The 19,820-nt window shown below is 51.9% G+C and overlaps 1 protein-coding gene across 1 annotated transcript in view; it reads right to left on the reverse strand.

The window, feature by feature from the left end:
• The window catches only part of LOC133339735 (uncharacterized), a 32,401-nt gene extending 13,043 nt beyond the window's left edge, over positions 1-19,358 (reverse strand). The window contains exons 1-6 of the mRNA XM_061547894.1: positions 18,594-19,358; positions 13,913-13,971; positions 6,696-6,817; positions 2,432-2,563; positions 1,388-2,010; positions 734-1,120 (exon numbers count right to left, since the gene is read on the reverse strand). Of these exons, the coding sequence (XP_061403878.1) occupies positions 734-1,120; positions 1,388-2,010; positions 2,432-2,563; positions 6,696-6,817; positions 13,913-13,971; positions 18,594-19,358 (2,088 nt within the window). The remainder of the gene's footprint in view (positions 1-733; positions 1,121-1,387; positions 2,011-2,431; positions 2,564-6,695; positions 6,818-13,912; positions 13,972-18,593) is intronic.
• Between the last annotated feature and the right edge of the window lie 462 nt (positions 19,359-19,820).

Here is a 19,820-nt window from a genome sequence, read left to right on the forward strand (position 1 = left end):
CTTGATTCTTTCGGTAAATTCACGTAGATATAAAATAAAATAAATTAAATCACGACGCTTCGGGCGCAACACAAGCGTCCGTCATCAGGTGGGACAACCACAGCAATAAACAATTGCTGAAGTGGGCAAAAGGGCTGCTGTAACAAGAGGCTATATATGTGTTGCACCCAAAACGTCTTTTATATTTTATATCTACGTGACTTTATTGATTCCAGCCACCACCTTTAGGTTAATGTTATTTCTCACGGAGTCTATATAATCCAGAGAATATTGTGTGGGTCTCGATGTGAGCCTGCGGGTCTCGAGCCTGCGGATCTCGAATTCGATTCCTCTTCATGGAGATAGTATGGGTGTCTGTCTTAGTCAATATCTGGCATATCACGGCGGCTAGGAGATGTTATCTACATTTAGAAACGCGCCTTTGAAGTCTTTGCCTGCTGCTGTAAATTCCCCAAGTGCTAATGAGCAGACACTTTGTTGAACTATATATATTTAAAAATCATAGCTTTCATTTGTGGTCAGGTCGTTTCTGAAAACGAGCTAAAGAGCAGCTCAGTGGGCCTTACCTGATAACATTAAAATAGTTCAGTTTAGTTTAAAGTCTTTTTTTTTATTCATCATCACCATCATTAGCCTTCCGTAAAAAAAATATTCTTCTTTATTCGGAGACGCATCCTCCACTACCTCCGTTACCTCGGCTACCCCCACCCCCCACAAGCCACCAACTTCTCACCAGTTCGAGGAAGTTCTGCTCGAGGGCTCGGTACTCGGAGGAGCTCTTGTTGAAGAGGTCCTCCGAGAAGGCCATGTTGGTGACGCGGAGGCTGAAGAAGACGATGAGGTCCCGCGATCCCGACACGGCCACCACCGGCGAGGTCATCGGAGGCCCGGCCCAGCGGTCGTCCCACTGCACTGCCTGGGCCTCATCCGAGCTCTCGACGCCCTCATCGCCCGCGTCCTCCTCCGCTTCCTCCGCTGTGCCAACCTCGCCACCTTGGCCGCCCTTGCCAACGTCTTCACCATCTCCACCCTCTTCATTGTCACCACCCTTGCCACCCTGGGTACCCTCCTCGACCTCGCCGCCCTGGCCACCTTTGCCGCCACCGCTACCCTCGCCACCCTCATCACCACCACCCTCGCCACCCCCGCCACCCTCATCACCACCCTCGTCGTGACCATCTCCACCATCGCCTCCGCTCTCTTCTCCCTCCAACTCCATGGCACCACCACCCTCGCCGAGTCCACCCGGGGTTCCGGCCACGCCCTCGTCCGTTGCGACCACCACTACGACGTCCGCCTCAACTTCCGCCGACGTTCCCAGGTGGTATCCGGCATCGTCTCCACCACCTCCTCCTCCACCACCTCCTCCTTCCACTGACGCCACCACCTCCTCTCCGCTCGACTCTCCACCCATATTCTCCTCCGCCTCCTCCTCTGCCACTGCCTCGTCGACCACCACCTCCGCCACGGCTGCCACTACCGTGGTGTCCACTGCCGCCATCACAGTCTCGGGGTCGTGACCTCCCTCCATTGCTCCGGCGAGGGCGTCTCCATCGAGCGGAACTTCGTGGAGGAAGTGGAGGTGGTCGTCGTGCTGGTGGTCTTCGTGCTCATCTTGGTGGTGGTAAGAAGCTCCGGGTCTCCCATTCGCCGTCTCTTCCTCGAAAGACGAGGGCATCAGGTGCGCCTCCAACACCACAACATCGTCGTCAGTGGCGGATTCCTCTCCCGTTTCAATCTCGGCGCTGGCCTCCTCCACCTCCTCCGCGTCCGTCTGTGTCTCCGCGGCTGTCCCGGTCGTCTGGACAGAGTCTTCCATCGCTGACTGTTCTTGCTCAACATCCTCCTGTTGATGCTCCTGCTGATCGTGCTGCGGAGTCGTCTGGACAGTAGATGCTTCAGTCGCGGTCGTCGCCCCACCACCGCCGCCACCATCATCTTCTTCCACACCATCCGAGAATCCCGCCACCGAATATTCGCCGGGCTCAAGGCCGCTGCCCTCTGCGTTCGCTGGAACGATAAGAAGAAGAATAAGAAGAAGACTCAACACTGCACCATAGACTCAAAACTGCACCATACACTCAACACTGCACAATAGACTCAACACTGCACAAGAAATCTAACACTGTACCATAGACTCAACACTGCACCATCGACTTAACCATTGCACCATAGACTCCACCAGTGCACCATAGACTCGATTCTGCAACATAGACTCAACACTGCACAATAGATCTAACACTGCACCATATGTTTAACACTGCTCCATCGACTTAACCATTGCACCATAGTCTCAGCACTGCACCGTAGACTCAACACTGTACCATAGACACAACAATCCACAATAGTCTCAACACTGCACTATAAATTCAACACCCCACCATAGACTGAACACTGCACCATAGACGTTGTACTGTACCGACGTTCTCACCTTCGCTCAGCTGCAGCAGCGCAGCCGCCTGGAGGTCTTGGCTGGCATCCACTCCGCGGTCACTCAGTGCCGCGGCCACTACCTTCCTCCAGTCCCGGTTCGACTCCCGTCTGGGGTTCGTCTCTCCGGCACCTGCCACCCACACAAAAAAAAAAACGAAGACAAAGATCCCCCATGGAGCCTTAACAGACTGTTTGGGGCAAGTACTGTTAGTGAGTATCTATTAAGGCCGGCAATGTGGTATACGAGGGGGCGAGTGGCTAACACCACACCCGGCCGCCTTTGTCTTCCTAGTGGCGATATTGACACATCGCACCAGGTACACAATTGACGCTGGGTCAACCTAAAGGAGGCCCAGGACCGGTTCAGATAATCATCCCTGGTGTTGGTGGCCATGAACGGGAACCAACTCGGGGTGCCTGGGATTGTAGTGCAGCATAGCGCTAATCGCTAAAAATGTACCCAATGGATGTGCGCGTGTGTTTTGTCCTTCAATTCCTCAGTTGATGAAAAAAAGTTTATTCGAGGGGAGCGGTTGCTAGACAGCGAGTGTTGACTCGAGTGGATGGGGTTGCTAGGCAGGAAGATGGACCGCAAATGGCGTTAGGCATAGGGTAGAACGAGAGACAGAGAGACAGAAACAAAGAGACAAATAGAGAGACAGAGACAGAGAGACAGAGAGAGACACAGAGACAGAGATAAATAAATAGAGATACATATACAGAGAGACAGACAGAAAGACAGACAAAGAGAGACATATGCATAGAAATAGAGGAGACATAGAGACAGAGATACAGAAACAGAGAGACATAGACATGGAGGCAGACACAGAGAGACATAAACAAACATACAGAGACAGAAACAGAAAGGCAGAAACAGAGAGATAGAAAGACATAGAGACAGAGAGACTTAAAAAGAGAGACAAAAAGCGAGACAGAGAGACATAAATAAAGAGACAGAGAAACAGAGAGCTCATTCCAGTTGATGGGGTTGCTAGGCGGCGGGAGCTGAATCCAGTGAAGGGGTTGTTAAGGCAGTGAGAATTGTTTCGAGTGGAGTAGTTGCTAGGCAGCGAGAGTTGATTTGAGTGGGGGAGTTACTAGGCAACGAGAGTTGACTGACTGATCGTGAGGTTGAGTGACTAGCTGAGTGACTGGCTGGCTTAGTTGTTGATTCTTATACTGGCTGACTGGTTGAGTGACTGGCTGAATGATTGAGTGGCTGGCTGAGTCGCTAACTCATTGAGTGACTGGCTGAGCGATTGGCTGACCGCTTGAGTGACTGGCTGACTTTCTGACTGACTGACCGACTGACTGTCAGACCGGTCGAGTGACTAAGTCAACAAGGCACCTATAGCTGAGGAAACCAGGTTTCCCTGCACCAGAATTCCTCCTCTTCCTGGCCCGTAACTTGTTGCCACTCCAACCTCCAACTCCGTCTCATAGAGACTGGCTGCCTGATTGATTGTTTGGTTTAATGGCTGACCGTTTATGTGACTGGCTGACTGATTGAGTGACTGGCTGACTGATTAATTGGTTGACTGTTTGAGTGACTGGTTGTCTGGTTGAGTGACAAGCTGAGGGACAGGCTGGCTGACTTATTCATTACACTGTGTAACAATTTTGTTCTTGTTGTTCCTGGATAGTAAGTGTTATTTCATAATTGCATATGCCTCAAAAGTAGAGAAAATGGCTATTATTCCCCACAAACTTTGCTTTTTTGACCAGGACAGTGATAGTTTTCAATTTACCTCTTTTCCAGAACATTCCAGATAGATTTAGTGCTGAATAAACTAGAACATTCTGTAACTTTCCAGTAACATAAATAGTAGTGTAAATACAGGGGCCTTAAGCCCACCAGTTCAGTTTAGTTCCAGTTGCCTAAGTGGATACATATCTGCATTTTTTTGAGATGGCATCAAGAGGCTGCAAGCATCTGGCAGACGCATTTTGCTATGTCTGTGGCCAATTTATCAAGACAAGAGCGAAAAAGTAGTCTTTGGAAGCATCTGCTAAGATGTGCGAGGCCTACAAGGCATATTCGGCATGACTGTCGGGGGATCAAGGCGAACAATGGGAACCTCATTTCATCTGCGAGCAATGCAAACAAAACTCTGGAAGGTAATATGGACAATTGTTGCTTGGAATTTTATGTTATAAAATTTCAGTTTAACACGTAGGCTTTCGCGACCAATGTTATTCATAATCAACGTTTTTGGGTTTAGATCGCGTTTATTTATAAATGTGTCGTAACCCTCCATCGGGTGGTGGAGGGTTACGACACATGTATAAATAACCGCGATCTAAACCCAAAAACGTTGATTATGAAGTTATAAAATTTGTTTAAAAAATAAATATTGTAAAAGTTTTTCATCTTAAAATGTTTAGCAATTTTCAATGTTATTGAAAAAAGATGCCATACATGAAAAATGTTGCGAAAATCTCTTACACATTAGTTATGGGTGAAATAAATGTATTTTTGTAGGATGGTACAGAGAAGAAAAGAGAGCCATTAAGTTCGATATCCCATGAATTTGGCGGGAACTCACTGACCACTCAAGCAACTGCTACTTCTGCATAGTGGACCCTTCCAAACGTCGGACTGGCAAAATTGCACCTGCTATCACGTATCCAGACCTTCCTTCATCCATTGCCCCAGTGCCACAATGCCATGAGCTCTCCGTACCCACTCCTCTGGAGAGAGCATCACGTCAGAGAGCAAGAAAGACGTTGCAGATCCAGATCACAATTTCAGAGGTGGAGCTGAGGAGAGAAACCCATACTACCCCAACCAAAAATAACTCAACGACTTCATCAGAGATCTTGGTCTCACCAAGTCCAATGCCGGATGACGCCAAAAGGCGCGACTCAGTCACTCATCTGGTCCAACCCATGTGAGACTAGGCTCTAAGAAAAGCTGTCTCGGGTGTGGACCAATCAATTTCAAGGACAGTGCACATTATCAGAGTTATGTCTTTTGTTTGTATTATGACTGCAGGTATTGCGGTCTATGCAAACATGACTCCTTGTAAAAAGGTGTCAGTTTTGTTGCCAGATAGAAGGGTAAACAACCAATTATCATATTTTTACTGGCAAATGAGGTTCCCATGGTGTACGTGGAGCTGGTTGAGACTGGTGAAGAACTATGGCACAATGGGCTATAGGATGTCCCTCAAAATCCATATCCCTGATGCTTATCTTGTTAAATTCAAGGAGAACATGGGAGCGTACTCGGAGGAGCAAGGCGAGCGCTTCCACCAGGATATACTGGACTTTGAACGCCGCTACGAAGGACAATATAACGAGAACATGATGGGAGACTACATTTGGGGGCTGATTCGTGAAAGTGATTTACAGTATAATCGTAAATCTCGAAAAACTGCTCACTTCTAAATATTTGTAGTCATTTTTGCATTACTTTAGCATTAATACACTTTAACTTTTATTCATGTTGTTTTTTTCTGACTTTATGTGAATGAAAAGACACAAATTCGCCCGTTTTCTCATTGAAAATAGGTAAATAAAAACCTATCACTGTCCTGGTCACAAAAACAAAGTTTGTGGGGAATAATAGCCATTTTCTCTACTTTTTAGGCATAAGCAATTACGAAATAACACTTACTACTGAGGAACAAAATTGTGTTAGAAAGTGTTATTATACCGGCTGACTGGATGAGTGACAATCTGATTCACTAACTCGTCGAGTAATTGGCTGAGCGAATGTATGACTGGTTGAGTGACCGATATATGAAATTATTATGTATTCTGATTATAGTGCACTGCTACTGCTATTGTTATTCTGGCTGTTATGGATTGACTTATGCAGCTAGCGAAGGATGATAGTGATGTGTGCTGTGTGTCTCGCTATTGTAAACTTGTAATCACATTAGTTGGGAAAACTGTTACGTTGTTTATATAGCATTGTTTTAGTAAGTTTTAGAGGGGCTTGGTTTGGCCCGATTTTTTTTTATTTAGTATAGATTTATACTTATAATTTTGATCTGTATTGTATTGTGATTGTTATTGGGATCAAACATCGAAATGGAATTTTTTGCACTTTGTGTACGCAGCATGGACGGGTTGTGCTTTTAATGTAGGATGTTATTGTTTACGTATGTAATGTTCACATTTGTGTACGATTAATTTTAGGTGTATCTTGTAATTCTATTGTTTGTTGCGGTTGAACCCAAATCTGGAGCTGAATGGCTCACAGGGTAAATCCTAATAAATTAAACTGAAACTGAGTGACTGAGTCAACAAGGCACCTGTGGCTGAGGTGACCAGGTTTCCCTGCAGCAGCCCTCCTCCTCCTTCTGTCCAATCACTCCCCGCCACTCCATCCTCAAACTCCGCCTCATAGCGGACCACCACCGAGCTGCCCCGAGACCTGGGGGGTGGCGGTGAGGGTGGGGGTGGTGAGGGTGGGGTGGGCAGAGCGGAGGGTTGGTTTCATTTTATATGTGTAGTGTATAGTAGTGTATAGTGTAGTGTATAGTAGTGTATAGTAGTGTAGTGTATAGTGTCGTGTATAGTAGCGTAGTGTATAGTGTAGTGTGTACTAGTGCAGGGTGCAGCATAGTATATAATGGTGTAGTGTGTAACAGTGTAGTGTAGTGTATTCTGTAGCAGTGTGGTGTATAAAGTAGTATGTATAGTTTATTGAAGTGTATAGTCGTGTAGTATATATTGTAGTATATAGTAGTGTAGTGTACAATGTTGTATGCAGCATATATTGTAGTGCATAGTTTAGTGTATAGTAGCGCAGTGTACAATGTAGTATGCACTGTGTATTGTAGTGTATAGTGTAGTGCATAGTGTAGTGTATTTTAGAGTAGTGTGTTTTGTTTATTGTAGTCTATAGTGTAGTGTATAGTAGTCTAGTGTAAAATGTAGAATGCAGTGTGTATTGTAATGTTTTGTGTAGTGTGTAGTAGTGATGTGTATGTAGTATGTATTGTAGTGTATATTGTAGTGCATAGTAGTGTGGTGTATGTAGTATTTAGTGTGTATTGTAGTGTATAGTGTAGTGTATAGTAGTGTGGTGTATGTAGTATGCTACGGATATTGTAGTGTATAGTGTAGTGTACGTTTGTTTAAATTACGTCGAACCACCGTAGGTTGAAAGGACAACAACTAAACACAACAACATTTATCTTCTTGGTTCTTTCAGTAAAGTCACATAGAAGGGAAATAATAAAATAACAAAAATAAAACATAATTATTTTATTATGTTTTATGTTTTATTATTTTATTATTTCCCTTCTACGTGACTTTACCGGAAGAACCAAGCAGCTGAATCCCTGCAGTCACGAAAGCTTTAAATCGAAATTTAATACAACAACATTTCTCTTGATGTATCTAGTTGTGTAGCTAGTGGTGTAGGTAGTTGTGTAACTACAGTGAGGGAAAAAAGTATTTGATCCCCTGCTGATTTTGTACGTTTGCCCACTGACAAATAAATGATCAGTCTATAATTTTTATGGTAGGTTTATTTGACCAGTGAGAGACAGAATAACAACAAAATCCAGAAAAATGCATGTCAAAATTTTTATAAATTGATTTGCATTTGAATGAGGGAAATAAGTATTTGACCCCCTCTCAATCAGAAAGATTTCTGGCTCCCCAGGTGTCTTTTATACAGGTACGAGCTGAGATTAGGAGCACACTCTTAAAGGGAGTGCTCCTAATCTCAGCTTGTTACCTGTATAAAAGACACCTGTTCACAGAAGCAATCAATCAATCAGATTCCAATCTCTCCACCATGGCCAAGACAAAAGAGCTCTCCAAGAATGTCAGGGACAAGATTGTAGACCTACACAAGGATGGAATGGGCTACAAGACCATCGCCAAGCAGCTTGGTGAGAAGGTGACAACAGTTGGTGCGATTATTCGCAAATGGAAGAAACACAAAAGAGGCCGGCAAAATCCCATCACCACCTCCACGCGATGCCGGCTGGATTCCAACCAACGGTGAGGGTCTTTGGCGTCAGATGGAGCGACCCACCGGCCACAGTATTTCTGTGTCGCATCTATAGCAACGTCAAATCAACTTGGAACAAGCTAGGGCGCCCCTCGGGGGAAACGCGCGCCGTCCTCGCCCAAACGACGCGAGAAGTGGACGAGGGCTACCTGCTCATGGATGGGGCAGGCTAAAGAAGTTAGTCCGACTACGGCTGGGAACACTCAACATCGGAACATTGACAGGGAGAAGTCGAGAATTCTCGGCTGCCCTAAAGGCCCGTCGTATCGACATCGTATGCATCCAAGAAACGAAGTGGAGTGGAGCAAAGGCCAGGAAGATTGGAGAAGGATACAAACTGTTCTACAACGGTGAAAGAAACACCAAGAACGGCGTTGGAATCGCAGTCAGCCAAAATCTACGAGACAACGTCGTGGCCGTCCACCGTGTTTCCGACCGCCTCATGTCCATCGAAATCGACTCAAACGACCTACGCCTCCGGGTGGTATCTTGTTATGCGCCGCAGCCCGGCTGCCCAGCAGATACCAAGGAGGAATTTTGGGAACAATTTGATGGACACATGCAATCGATAAATGGAGAAGAGCAGTTAGTAATTGGTGGAGACCTAAATGGACATGTTGGAAGCGCCCGGGATGGATACCCTCGAAACCATGGTGGCCAAGGATATGGTACCCGGAACGATGAGGGAAACCGAGCCCTGGACTTTGCGGAAGCCCATGATCTTGTCCTCGCCAACACCTTCTTCAAGAAGAGACCGTCCCATCTCATTACGTACGCCAGTGGTGGGAGATCAACTCAAATTGATTACTGGCTTGTCAAGCGGGATAAGCTGAAAACGGTGACAAACATTAAAGTCATACCATCGGACAACATCGCCCCACAACATCGCATTCTGGTCATGGACATGAAAATGGACATTGGCCAGCGACATCGCCCACCAACAACTGGACAGCAGCGAATTAAGTGGTGGCGGATGAAGGAATGCAAGGATCAGCTGAGAGTCGCCCTCAATCAGATTGACGTGAACACCAACCGACCAGCGAATGCGATTTGGGAAGATCTCGCCGGCCAACTGTGCACAGCAGCAACGGAAGCACTGGGGCTAACTAAGCCGGGAAAACACTTCATTGACAAGCAAATATGGTGGTGGAACGAAGAAGTTCAGCTAGCAGTGAAAGAGAAGAAGCTAGCTTTCAAGAAGTGGCGCCAAACGCTCGCAGATCTGGATTACCAACAATACAGAAACTGCAAATCGGCAGTGAAGCGAGTAGTTGCAGCGGTGAAATTAGCTCAATACGACCAACTGTATGTCGAACTGGACACTCCAGAAGGTGCCAATAAGATCTATCGACTGGCAGAGGCGCGCCATCGTTCGACTCAGGATATTGGTCAGGTCAAATGCATAAAGGATGAGAATCACAGCGCTCTCAGAGACCCGCCTGCCATCCTTCAACGCTGGAGCGACTACTTCTCTGGAATCTGCAACCAGGAATTTCCCCACCCACCTATTATTAGCGCTGAACACGTCCTCGGTCCAGTTTCACCTATTACCATCACCGAAGTGGAACAAGCTATCAAGAGAATGAAGAATGGGAAAGCGACTGGCCCGGACGATATCCCTGCTGAGGCCTGGAAGATCCTTGGCAGGCAGGGTGCTGCCCTCCTTACCCAGCTCTTCAGCACCATCACGAGCACCAGTGAGGTTCCAGAAGCCTGGTCGACCAGCACGACGGTTACAATTTGTAAGGGTAAAGGGGACGTGGCAGAATGCTCGAATTACAGGCCAATCAGGCTCCTGTGTCATGCGATGAAGATCTTTGAGCGAGTTTTGGACACGAGGATTAGAAACATCATCACCCTATCACCCAACCAATGCGGCTTCGTCAAAGGATGTGGCACTACGGACGCCATATTCGCGGCGAGGCTCCTGCTGGAGAGGCACAGAGAGAAGAACAAAGCTGTGCATGTGTCGTTCTTCGACCTTGAAAAGGCATTTGACAGGGTCCCCCACGACCTCATCTGGCACTCGCTTCGATCCCATGGAGTCCCTGAAACCTACGTGCATTGGGTGCAACTCCTATACAAGAACGTCACCAGTGCAGTCAGGTGTGCAGTGGGCAAATCACCGCCATTTCCCATCAGCGTTGGAGTGCACCAAGGATCGGCCCTGTCACCACTCTTGTTTATCCTGTGCATGGACACGATCACTGCCGACCTGCACACGCCCCTGCCATGGTCAATTCTCTACGCGGATGACGTCCTCCTCTCAGATGAAGATAGAGGAGAAGTGGAAAGACAAACGCGCCTGTGGAAGGAACGTTTGGACGAAAACGGGATGAGGTTCAACATCAAAAAGACGGAGTATATGGAGTGTGGCCCCCAAACCGACGGCACCATCAGCATTGACGGAGAAGATCTGAAGAAAGTGACGGAATTTAAGTACCTGGGCTCCACCATCAGCTCAGATGGTAGCATCACGACTGATGTGAGGTCACGAGTCAATGCAGCATGGATGAAATGGAGGCAAGTCACCGGAGTCCTCTGTGATCGGAAAATGCCGGATAGGCTGAAGGGAAAAATTTACAAGACCATCGTCTGACTGGTGGCACTCTATGGATCCGAGTGCTGGCCAGCCTCAACTGTACACGAACAAGCTCTCCACACCATGGCGATGAGGATGCTCAGATGGAGCCTCGGGCTCACTTGATGGGATCGTGTCATGAACGAAGACGTTCGGAAGCAACTTGGTGTGGCCCCCATTGCGGACAAGATGCTTGAGGCAAGGCTTCGGTGGTACGGCCATGTGATGCGAAGTGAAGAGTCATCAGTGGCCAAGACTGCCATGTGTATTGAGCCAGAGGGCCGCCGTCCACGCGGACGTCCGAAGAAGCGATGGATGGATCGAATAAAGGAAGACATGAAGACGGTCAACGCATCCCCTGAAGATGCCCTGGACCGAGCCAAATGGAGAAGACAATGCCGAAAAGCGGACCCTGCGCCACAGCGGGAACAACGCTAGGAAGAAGAAGGAAGAAACACAAAAGAAGTGTCAATCTCCCTCAGCCTGGGGCTCCATGCCTCGTGGAGTTGCAATGATCATGAGAACGGTGAAGAATCAGCCCAGAACTACACGGGAGGATCTTGTCAATGATCTCAAGGCAGCTGGGACCATAGTCACCAAGAAAACAGTTGGTAACACACTATGCCGTGATGGACTGAAATCCTGCAGTGCCCGCAAGGTCCCCCTGCTCAAGAAATCACATATACATGCCCGTATGAAGTTTGCCAATGAACATCTGAATGATTCAGAGGACAACTGGGTGAAAGTGTTGTGGTCAGATGAGACCAAAATGGAGCTCTTTGGCATCAACTCAGGAGGAATGCTGCCTATGACCCCAAGAACACCATCCCCACCGTCAAACATGGAGGTGTAAACATTATGGTTTGGGGGTGTTTTTCTGCTAAGGGGACAGGACAATTTCACCGCATCAAAAGGGACGATGGACGGGGCCATGTGCCGTCAAATCTTGGGTGAGAACCTCCTTCCCTCAGCCAGGGCATTGAAAAGAAAATGGGTCGTGGATAGATATTCCAGCATGACAATGACCCAAAACACACGGCCAAGGCAACAAAGGAGTGGCTCAAGAAGAAGAATATTATGGTCCTGGAGTGGCCTGGCCAGTCTCCAGACCTTAATCCCATAGAAAATCTGTGGAGGGAGCTGAAAGTTCGAGTTGCCAAACGTCAGCCTCGAAACATTAATTACTTGGAGAAGATCTGCAAAGAGGAGTGGGTCAAAATCCCACCTGAGATATGTGCAAACCTGGTGGCCAACTACAAGAAACGTCTGACCTCTGTGATTGCCAACAAGGTTTTTGCCACCAAGTACTAAGTCATATTTTGCAGAGGGGTTAAATACTTATTTCCCTCATTAAAATGCAAATCAATTTATAACACTTTTTACATGCGTTTTTCTGGATTTTGTTGTTGTTATTCTGTCTCTCACTGTTCAAATAAACCTACCATTACAATTATAGACTGATCATTTATTTGTCAGTGGGCAAACGTACAAAATCAGCAGGAGATAAAATACTTTTTTCCCTCACTGTTGCTAGTGGTTTAGCTTGTATTCATGTTCGTCGTGGTGCTGGTGTTGTGACTGAGTCTTGCGTCTCACTCATCCCGTGGGTCGCTTCCTCTTCCTGTGGAACAGAGATCGGTATCACCGTTACTACCACGGCGTTATCAGCACTACTACCCAGCTGCTGTCTGTGTGTGTGTGAGTGAGGAGCGGTAGTGTAGCCGTTAGCGTGCTGTGCTATGAGCATGGCGACCCAAGTTCGATTCCCGCTCACGGCCAACACCCAGTGACGATTATCTGAACCAGTCCCCGGGGATCTCCTACGTCGACTCTGCCTAAAATTAGTACCTGGTGCGATGTGTAAACATCGCCGCTGGGGAGACAAAGGCGGTCGGGCGTGGTGCTGGCCACCCACCCCCCCCCCCCCGTGTACGGTTCCGGGCTTCTTAGATGCTCACTAACAGCACTTGCCCCTACAGTCTGTTAAGGATCTTTGTCTTTGTGTGTGAGTATGCTGTGTTTTGTGTAGGGGAGAGGTAATTTAGTGGTTGGCGCAACCGGGCCGTGAACCTTGAGACCCGCGTTCGATTCCCGCTCACGGCCAAACCAGTGAAGGTTATCTAAAGCGGTCCCTGGGGCTCCCCTAGGTCGACTCAGCCTCAAACATCGCCAGCGGGGGTACAAAGGTGGCTGTGTGTGGTGCTCACATTCCGACTGCGTGGTGAAAAAAAAACCTTCCAAATCTCGTCTTAGAAGTCTCGTTGAAGTCTCGTCTTAGACCAAGTTTCGTCTTAGAAGTCGAGATGAAATCTAGTCTTAGAATGCGTCTCGTCTTAGACCAAGTCTCGTCTTAGAAGTCGAGACGAAGTCTCGTCTTAGAAGTCGATACGAAGTCTTGTCTTAGAAGTCGATACGAAGTCTTGTCTTAGAACGCTTCTTGTCTTAGACCAAGTCTCGTCTTAGACCAAGCCTCATCTTAGACCAAATCTCGTCTTAGATGTCGAGATGAAGTCTCGTCTTATGGTGGTGATGATGCCGATGGTGGTGTTGCTGACGGTGCTGATGATACTGATGGTGATGATGGTGATGATGGTGATGATGATGGTGGTGATGTTGGTGGTGGTGATGATGGCGATGATGGTGGTGAAGTTGATGATGGTGGTGATGGTGGTGATTGTCATGATGTTAATGGTAGTGATGTTGATGATGTGGATTGTGGTGATGCTGATGATGGTGATGACGATACTGATGATGTTAGTAATGCTGATGATGCTGATGGTGGTGATGGGGTTGATGATGGTGATGCTTATAATGATTTGATGATGACGTTGTTGATAATGCTGATGGTGGTGTTGACGATACTGATTATGAAGGTGCCGATGGTCGTGCTGATGGTGATGCCGATGGTGGTGATGTTGTACCTGAAGCCCGTCACCCTCAGCTCCTTGAATCCTGGAACTTTCTGGAACCCCTTTTGCATCTGGTGACAGAACGACGCGGCCATCGTGAAAATATAAAAATAAAAATGCTTCAGCTCCAGAGACTCACACAGGTCACCCGAGCTACGCTGACTGAGCATCTATCTCCGATGTGGCCACTGTGAACGCCCACGGTGGGCTAGGAGATGTTAACAACCTCGCCTGGTATGCAGGAGGTCGTGGGTTCGATCATGGACCCTGACGTCTATGGTGGGCTAGGAGATGATAACCACCTTGCCTGGTATGCAGGAGGTCGTGGGTTCGATCATGGACCCTGACGTCTATGGTGGGCTAGGAGATGATAACCACCTCGCCTGGTATGCAGGAGGTCGTGGGTTCGATCATGGACCCTGACGTCTATGGTGGGCTAGGAGATGATAACCACCTCGCCTGGTATGCAGGAGATCGTGGGTTTGATCCCGACCCTAACGCCCACGGTGGGCTAGGAGATGTTAACCACCTCGGCTGGTATGCAGGAGGTCGTGATTTCGATCATGGACCCTGTCGCCCATGGTGGGCTAAGAAATGTTAACGACCTCGCCTGGTGCACAGGAGGTCTTGGGTTCGATCACGACCCTGACACCTGCTGTATGCTTGGAGTCTGCGTCTCTCTCTCTCTCCCCATGGTAGTGGCGGTATTTTGCGAGTATAGGTCTGTGTATGGCAACCTATACACAGACAAATACCCAAGGATCTCGAAGATTATAGAAACTTAGATCCCCACGTATAGCCTCTGGCCGGCTGTAGGGGCAAGCGCTGTTAATAATTAGCGACTTGCAGCACCACCAGGAGGGTCTGTTGAGGCCACAACTTTGGCACAAGAGGGGGTGGGTGATCAGCACCATGCCCGGCTACCATTGTCTTCCCACACACTCACTCACTCACCCACACATCCACTCACTCACTCACCCACACCCCCACTCACTCACTCACTCACCCACTCACCCACTCACTCACCCAATCAGTCACTCATCCACCCACTCAACCACCCACTCACTCGCTCACCCACACACCCACTGACTCACCCACACACCCACTCACTCACTCACCCACACCTCCACTCACTCAATCACCCACACACCCATCCACCCACTCACTCGCCCACACCCCCACTCACGCAATCACCCACACACCCACTCACTCACTCACTGCCCTACACACTCACCCACTCACTCACCCAATCAGTCATCCACCCACTCACTCACCCACCCATCTCACCCACTCACTCACTCACCCACACCCCCACTCACTCACTCACCCACCCACTCACCCACTCACTTACTGCCCTTCACACTCACTCACCCACCCACCCACTCACACTCACCCACCCACCCACTCACACTCACCCACCCACTCACTCACCCACCCACCCACTCACTCACTGACTCCCCTACACACTCACCCACTCACTCACTCACTGACCCACTCACTCACTCGCTCACCCACACACTCAAACAAATTGAAATATCCCCCGGGCAGCCTCTAACAGACTGCAGGGGCAAGCGCTCTTAATAGTAGCGAGTAGCAGCACTTATTGAAGGCCGGCACTGTGACACGCAGGGGAGTGGGTGGCAAGCACCACGCCCGGCCGCCTTTGTCTCTCCTGTGGCGATGTCCAATGCACACCTTCCTGTTACTAAGTTTAGGCTGAGTCGACCTAGAGTTGAGGCACAAGGACCGGATCAGGTAATCGCCTATCACTGGGCGTTTTGTGGTGTTGGCCGCGAGCGGGAATCGAACCCAGGTCACACCCTAGTCCGCAATGCTGCACAGGTGCCCTGAATTGACTGCTGTGCCAGGCTAGGTGCAGGAGGTCACGGGACAGACCCAGCAGGTGCCCTGAGTTGACTGCTGTGCCAGGCTAGGTGATGGAGGTCACGGGACAGACCCAGCAGGTGTCATGGATTGACTGCTGTGCCAGGCTAGGTGCAGGAGGTCACGGGACAGATCCAGCAGGTGTCATGGGTTGGTTGCTGTGCCAGGCTAGGTGCAGGAGGTCACGGGACAGACCCAGCAGGTGCCATGGGTTGACTGCTGTGCCAGGCTAGGTGCAGGAAGAGGAGGAGGTCATGAGAATCACCGAGACGACTAGCAGATGCCCCACCTGTTCACCACCCCCCACACCCCACACCCCTCGCACCCTCCACACCCCTCACACCCCCCCCACACCCCTCACACGCCCACACCCCTCACACCCTCACACCCCTCACACCCCCCACACACCTCACACGCCCACACCTTCACACCCCCCACACCCCTCACACCCTCACACCCCTCACACCTCCACACCCCTCACACCCCCCCCCACACCCCTCACACCCCCCCCACACCCCTCACACACCCACGCCCCTCACACCCCCACACCCCTCACTCCACCCCCCACACCCCTCACACCCCCCACACCCCTCACACCCCCCACACCCCTCACACCCCCCACACCCCACACATCCCCCACACCCCTTACACCCCCACCCCCCCCCATACCCTCACACCCTCACACGCCCCTCACACCCCTCACACCCCCCACCCCCCCCAACCCCTACACCCCTCACACCACCCCCACACCCCTCACACCCCCCCCCACACCCCTCACACCCCCACACCCCTCACACCACCCCCCACACCCCTCACACCCCCCACACCCCTCACACCCCCCACACCCCCCACAACCCTCACACCCCCCTCACCCCTCACACCCCCCACACCCTCACACCCCTCACACCCCTCACCCCTCACACCCCCCTCACGCCCTCACACCCCTCACACCCCCACACCCCTCACACCACCCCCCACACTCCTCACATCCCCCCCACACCCCCTCACCCCTCACACCCCCCACACCCTCACACCCCCCACAACCCTCACACCCCCCCCACACCCCCCACACCCCTCACACCCCCCACACCCTCACACCCCCCCCCCCCACCCTCACACCCCCCACAACCCTCACACCCCCACACCCCTCACACTCTCCACCCCCCCAACCCTCACACCCCCCTCACACCCCCCACACCCTCACACCCCCCACGCCCCCACACCCTCCACCCCCCCAACCCTCACACACCCCTCACACCCCCCACGCCCCTCACACCGCTCACACCCTCACACCCCCCACACCCCTCACACCCCCCCCACACACCCCCACACCCCTCACACCCCCCACCCCCGTCACACCACCCACACCCTCACACCCCCCACACCCCTTACACCCCCCCCCCACACCCCTCACACCCTCACACCCCCCACACCCCTTACACCCCCCCCACACCCCTCACACCCTCACACCCCCCACACCCCTCACACCCCCCACACCACTCACACACCCCCACACCCCTCACACCCCCCACAACCCCACACCCCTCACACCCCTCACACCCCCCACACCCCTTACACCCCTCACACCCCCACACCCCCACACCCCTCACACCCTCACACCCCTACACCCCTTACACCCCCACACACCCCCCACACACCCCCACACCCCACACACCCCCACACCCCTCACACCCCCCACACCCTCACACCCCCCCACACCCTCACACCCCCCACACACCCCCACTCCCCACACACCCCCACACCCCTCACACCCCCCACACCCCTCACACCCCCCACACCCTCACACCCCCCACACCCCCACACCCCTCACACCCTCACACCCCCCACACACCCCCACACCCTCACACCCCCCACACCCCTCACACCCCCCCCACACACCCCCACACCCCTCACACCCCCCACCCCCGTCACACCACCCACACCCTCACACCCCCCACACCCCTTACACCCCCCCCCCACACCCCTCACACCCTCACACCCCCACACCCCTTACACCCCCCACACACCCCTCACACCCTCACACCCCCCACACCCCTCACACCCCCCACACCCCTCACACACCCCCACACCCCTCACACCCCCCAAAACCCCACACCCCTCACACCCCTCACACCCCCCACACCCTCACACCCCCTACACCCCTTACACCCCTTACACCCCCACACCCCCACACCCCTCACACCCTCACACCCCTCACACCCCTTACACCCCCACACACCCCCCACACACCCCCACCCCCCACACACCCCCACACCCCTCACACCCCCCACACCCTCACACCCCCCACACCCTCACACCCCCCACACACCCCCACTCCCCACACACCCCCACACCCCTCACACCCCCCACACCCCTCACACCCCCCACACCCTCACACCCCCCACACCCCCACACCCCTCACACCCTCACACCCTCACACCCCCCACACACCCCCACACCCTCACACCCCCCACACCCTCACACCCCCCACACACCCCCACACCCCACACACCCCCACACCCCTCACACCCCCCACACCCTCACACACCCCACTCCCCTCACACCCCCCTACACCCCCCACACCCCCCAACCTTCACACCCCACACACCCCCACACCCCTCACACCCCCCACCCCCCCCCAACCCTCACACCCCCCTCACCCCTCACACCCCCCACACCCTCACACCCCCCCCACCCTCACACCCCCCACACCCCTCACACCCCCCACGCCCCTCACACCCCTCACACCCCCCACACCCCCACACCCCCCCACCTTCACACCCCCCACGCCCCTCACACCGTGCCGAACCTGTAGACGCAAGGTGTGCGACAGCGCCTGGTGGCGCGCCGACTGCTCGTCGCGTAGCTCCTCCTCCGAGAAGTCGAGGTTGTTGAGCCTCACGCTGAACGGCACCACGTGGCGCCCCCTCCCCCGCTCCTCCTCCTCTTCTGTCTTCACCTCCTCCTCTGTCTTCACTTCCTCCTCTGTCTTCACCTCCTCCTCTGTCTTCACTTCGTCCGTCGCCTTCACTTCCTCCTCCGTCGCCTTCACTTCCTCCTCTTCTGTCTTCACTTCCTCCTCTGTCTTCACTTCCTCCTCTTCTGTCTTCACTTCCTCCTCTGTCTTCACTTCTTCCTCTGTCTTCACTTCCTCCTCTGTCTTCACTTCCTCCTCTGTCTTCACTTCCTCCTCTGTCTTCACTTCCTCCTCTGTCTTCACCTCCTCTTCTGTCTTCACTTCCTCCTCTGTCTTCACTTCCTCCTTTGTCTTCACTTCCTCCTCTGTCTTCACTTCCTCCTCTGTCTTCACTTCCTCTTCTGTCTTCACTTCCTCCTCCGTCGCCTTCACTTCCTCCTCCTCTGTCATCACTGCCTCCTCCGTCGCCTTCACTTCCTCCTCCGTCGCCTTCACTTCCTCCTCCGTCGTCGTCACTTCCTCCTCCGTCGCCATCTCCTCCTCCCCCGCTTGCTCCTCGGTGGGCAGGAGGTTGGCGAGCGACTCCCCGGACGGGATGAGCGAGGGCGTCTCCGTGTCTTCGTGTCCCAGCATCTCTGTGTCTCCGTGTCCCAGCATCTCCGTGTCTCCGTGTCCCAGCATCTCCGTGTCTCCGTGTCCCAGCGTCTCCATGTCTCCGTGTCCCCCTGTGGTCTCTGCCTCTGTCCCCATTGCGCCGGGGGCTGTGTGTCTGTCTGTGAGGACAAGAGGAAGAGACGGCGGTGGCAGCGGTGGAAACGGAGGTACAGGTGGTGATGGTGGTGATGGTGGTGGTGATGGCGGTGATGGTGGTGGTGATGGTGGTGATGGTGGTGGTGATGATGGTGGTGATGGTGGTAGTGGTCATGATGATGGTGGTGGTGATGGTAGTGGTGATGGTGGTGATGGTGGTGGTGATGGTGGTAATGGTCGTGGTAGTGATGGTGGTGGTCATGATAGGGTGATGGTAGTGACTGGTTTGAGGGGCTGGTAACCCCTCCACCTTTAATTTAACTACCTTGAAAACACGTGTTGAAAAACATCCAACTAACCTTGTGCCGG

The sequence above is a fragment of the Lethenteron reissneri genome, unplaced genomic scaffold (assembly GCF_015708825.2).
Source record: "Lethenteron reissneri isolate LAM-NWPU_2019-01 unplaced genomic scaffold, ASM1570882v1 scaffold_214, whole genome shotgun sequence".
In the NCBI taxonomy this organism is placed as follows: domain Eukaryota; kingdom Metazoa; phylum Chordata; class Hyperoartia; order Petromyzontiformes; family Petromyzontidae; genus Lethenteron; species Lethenteron reissneri.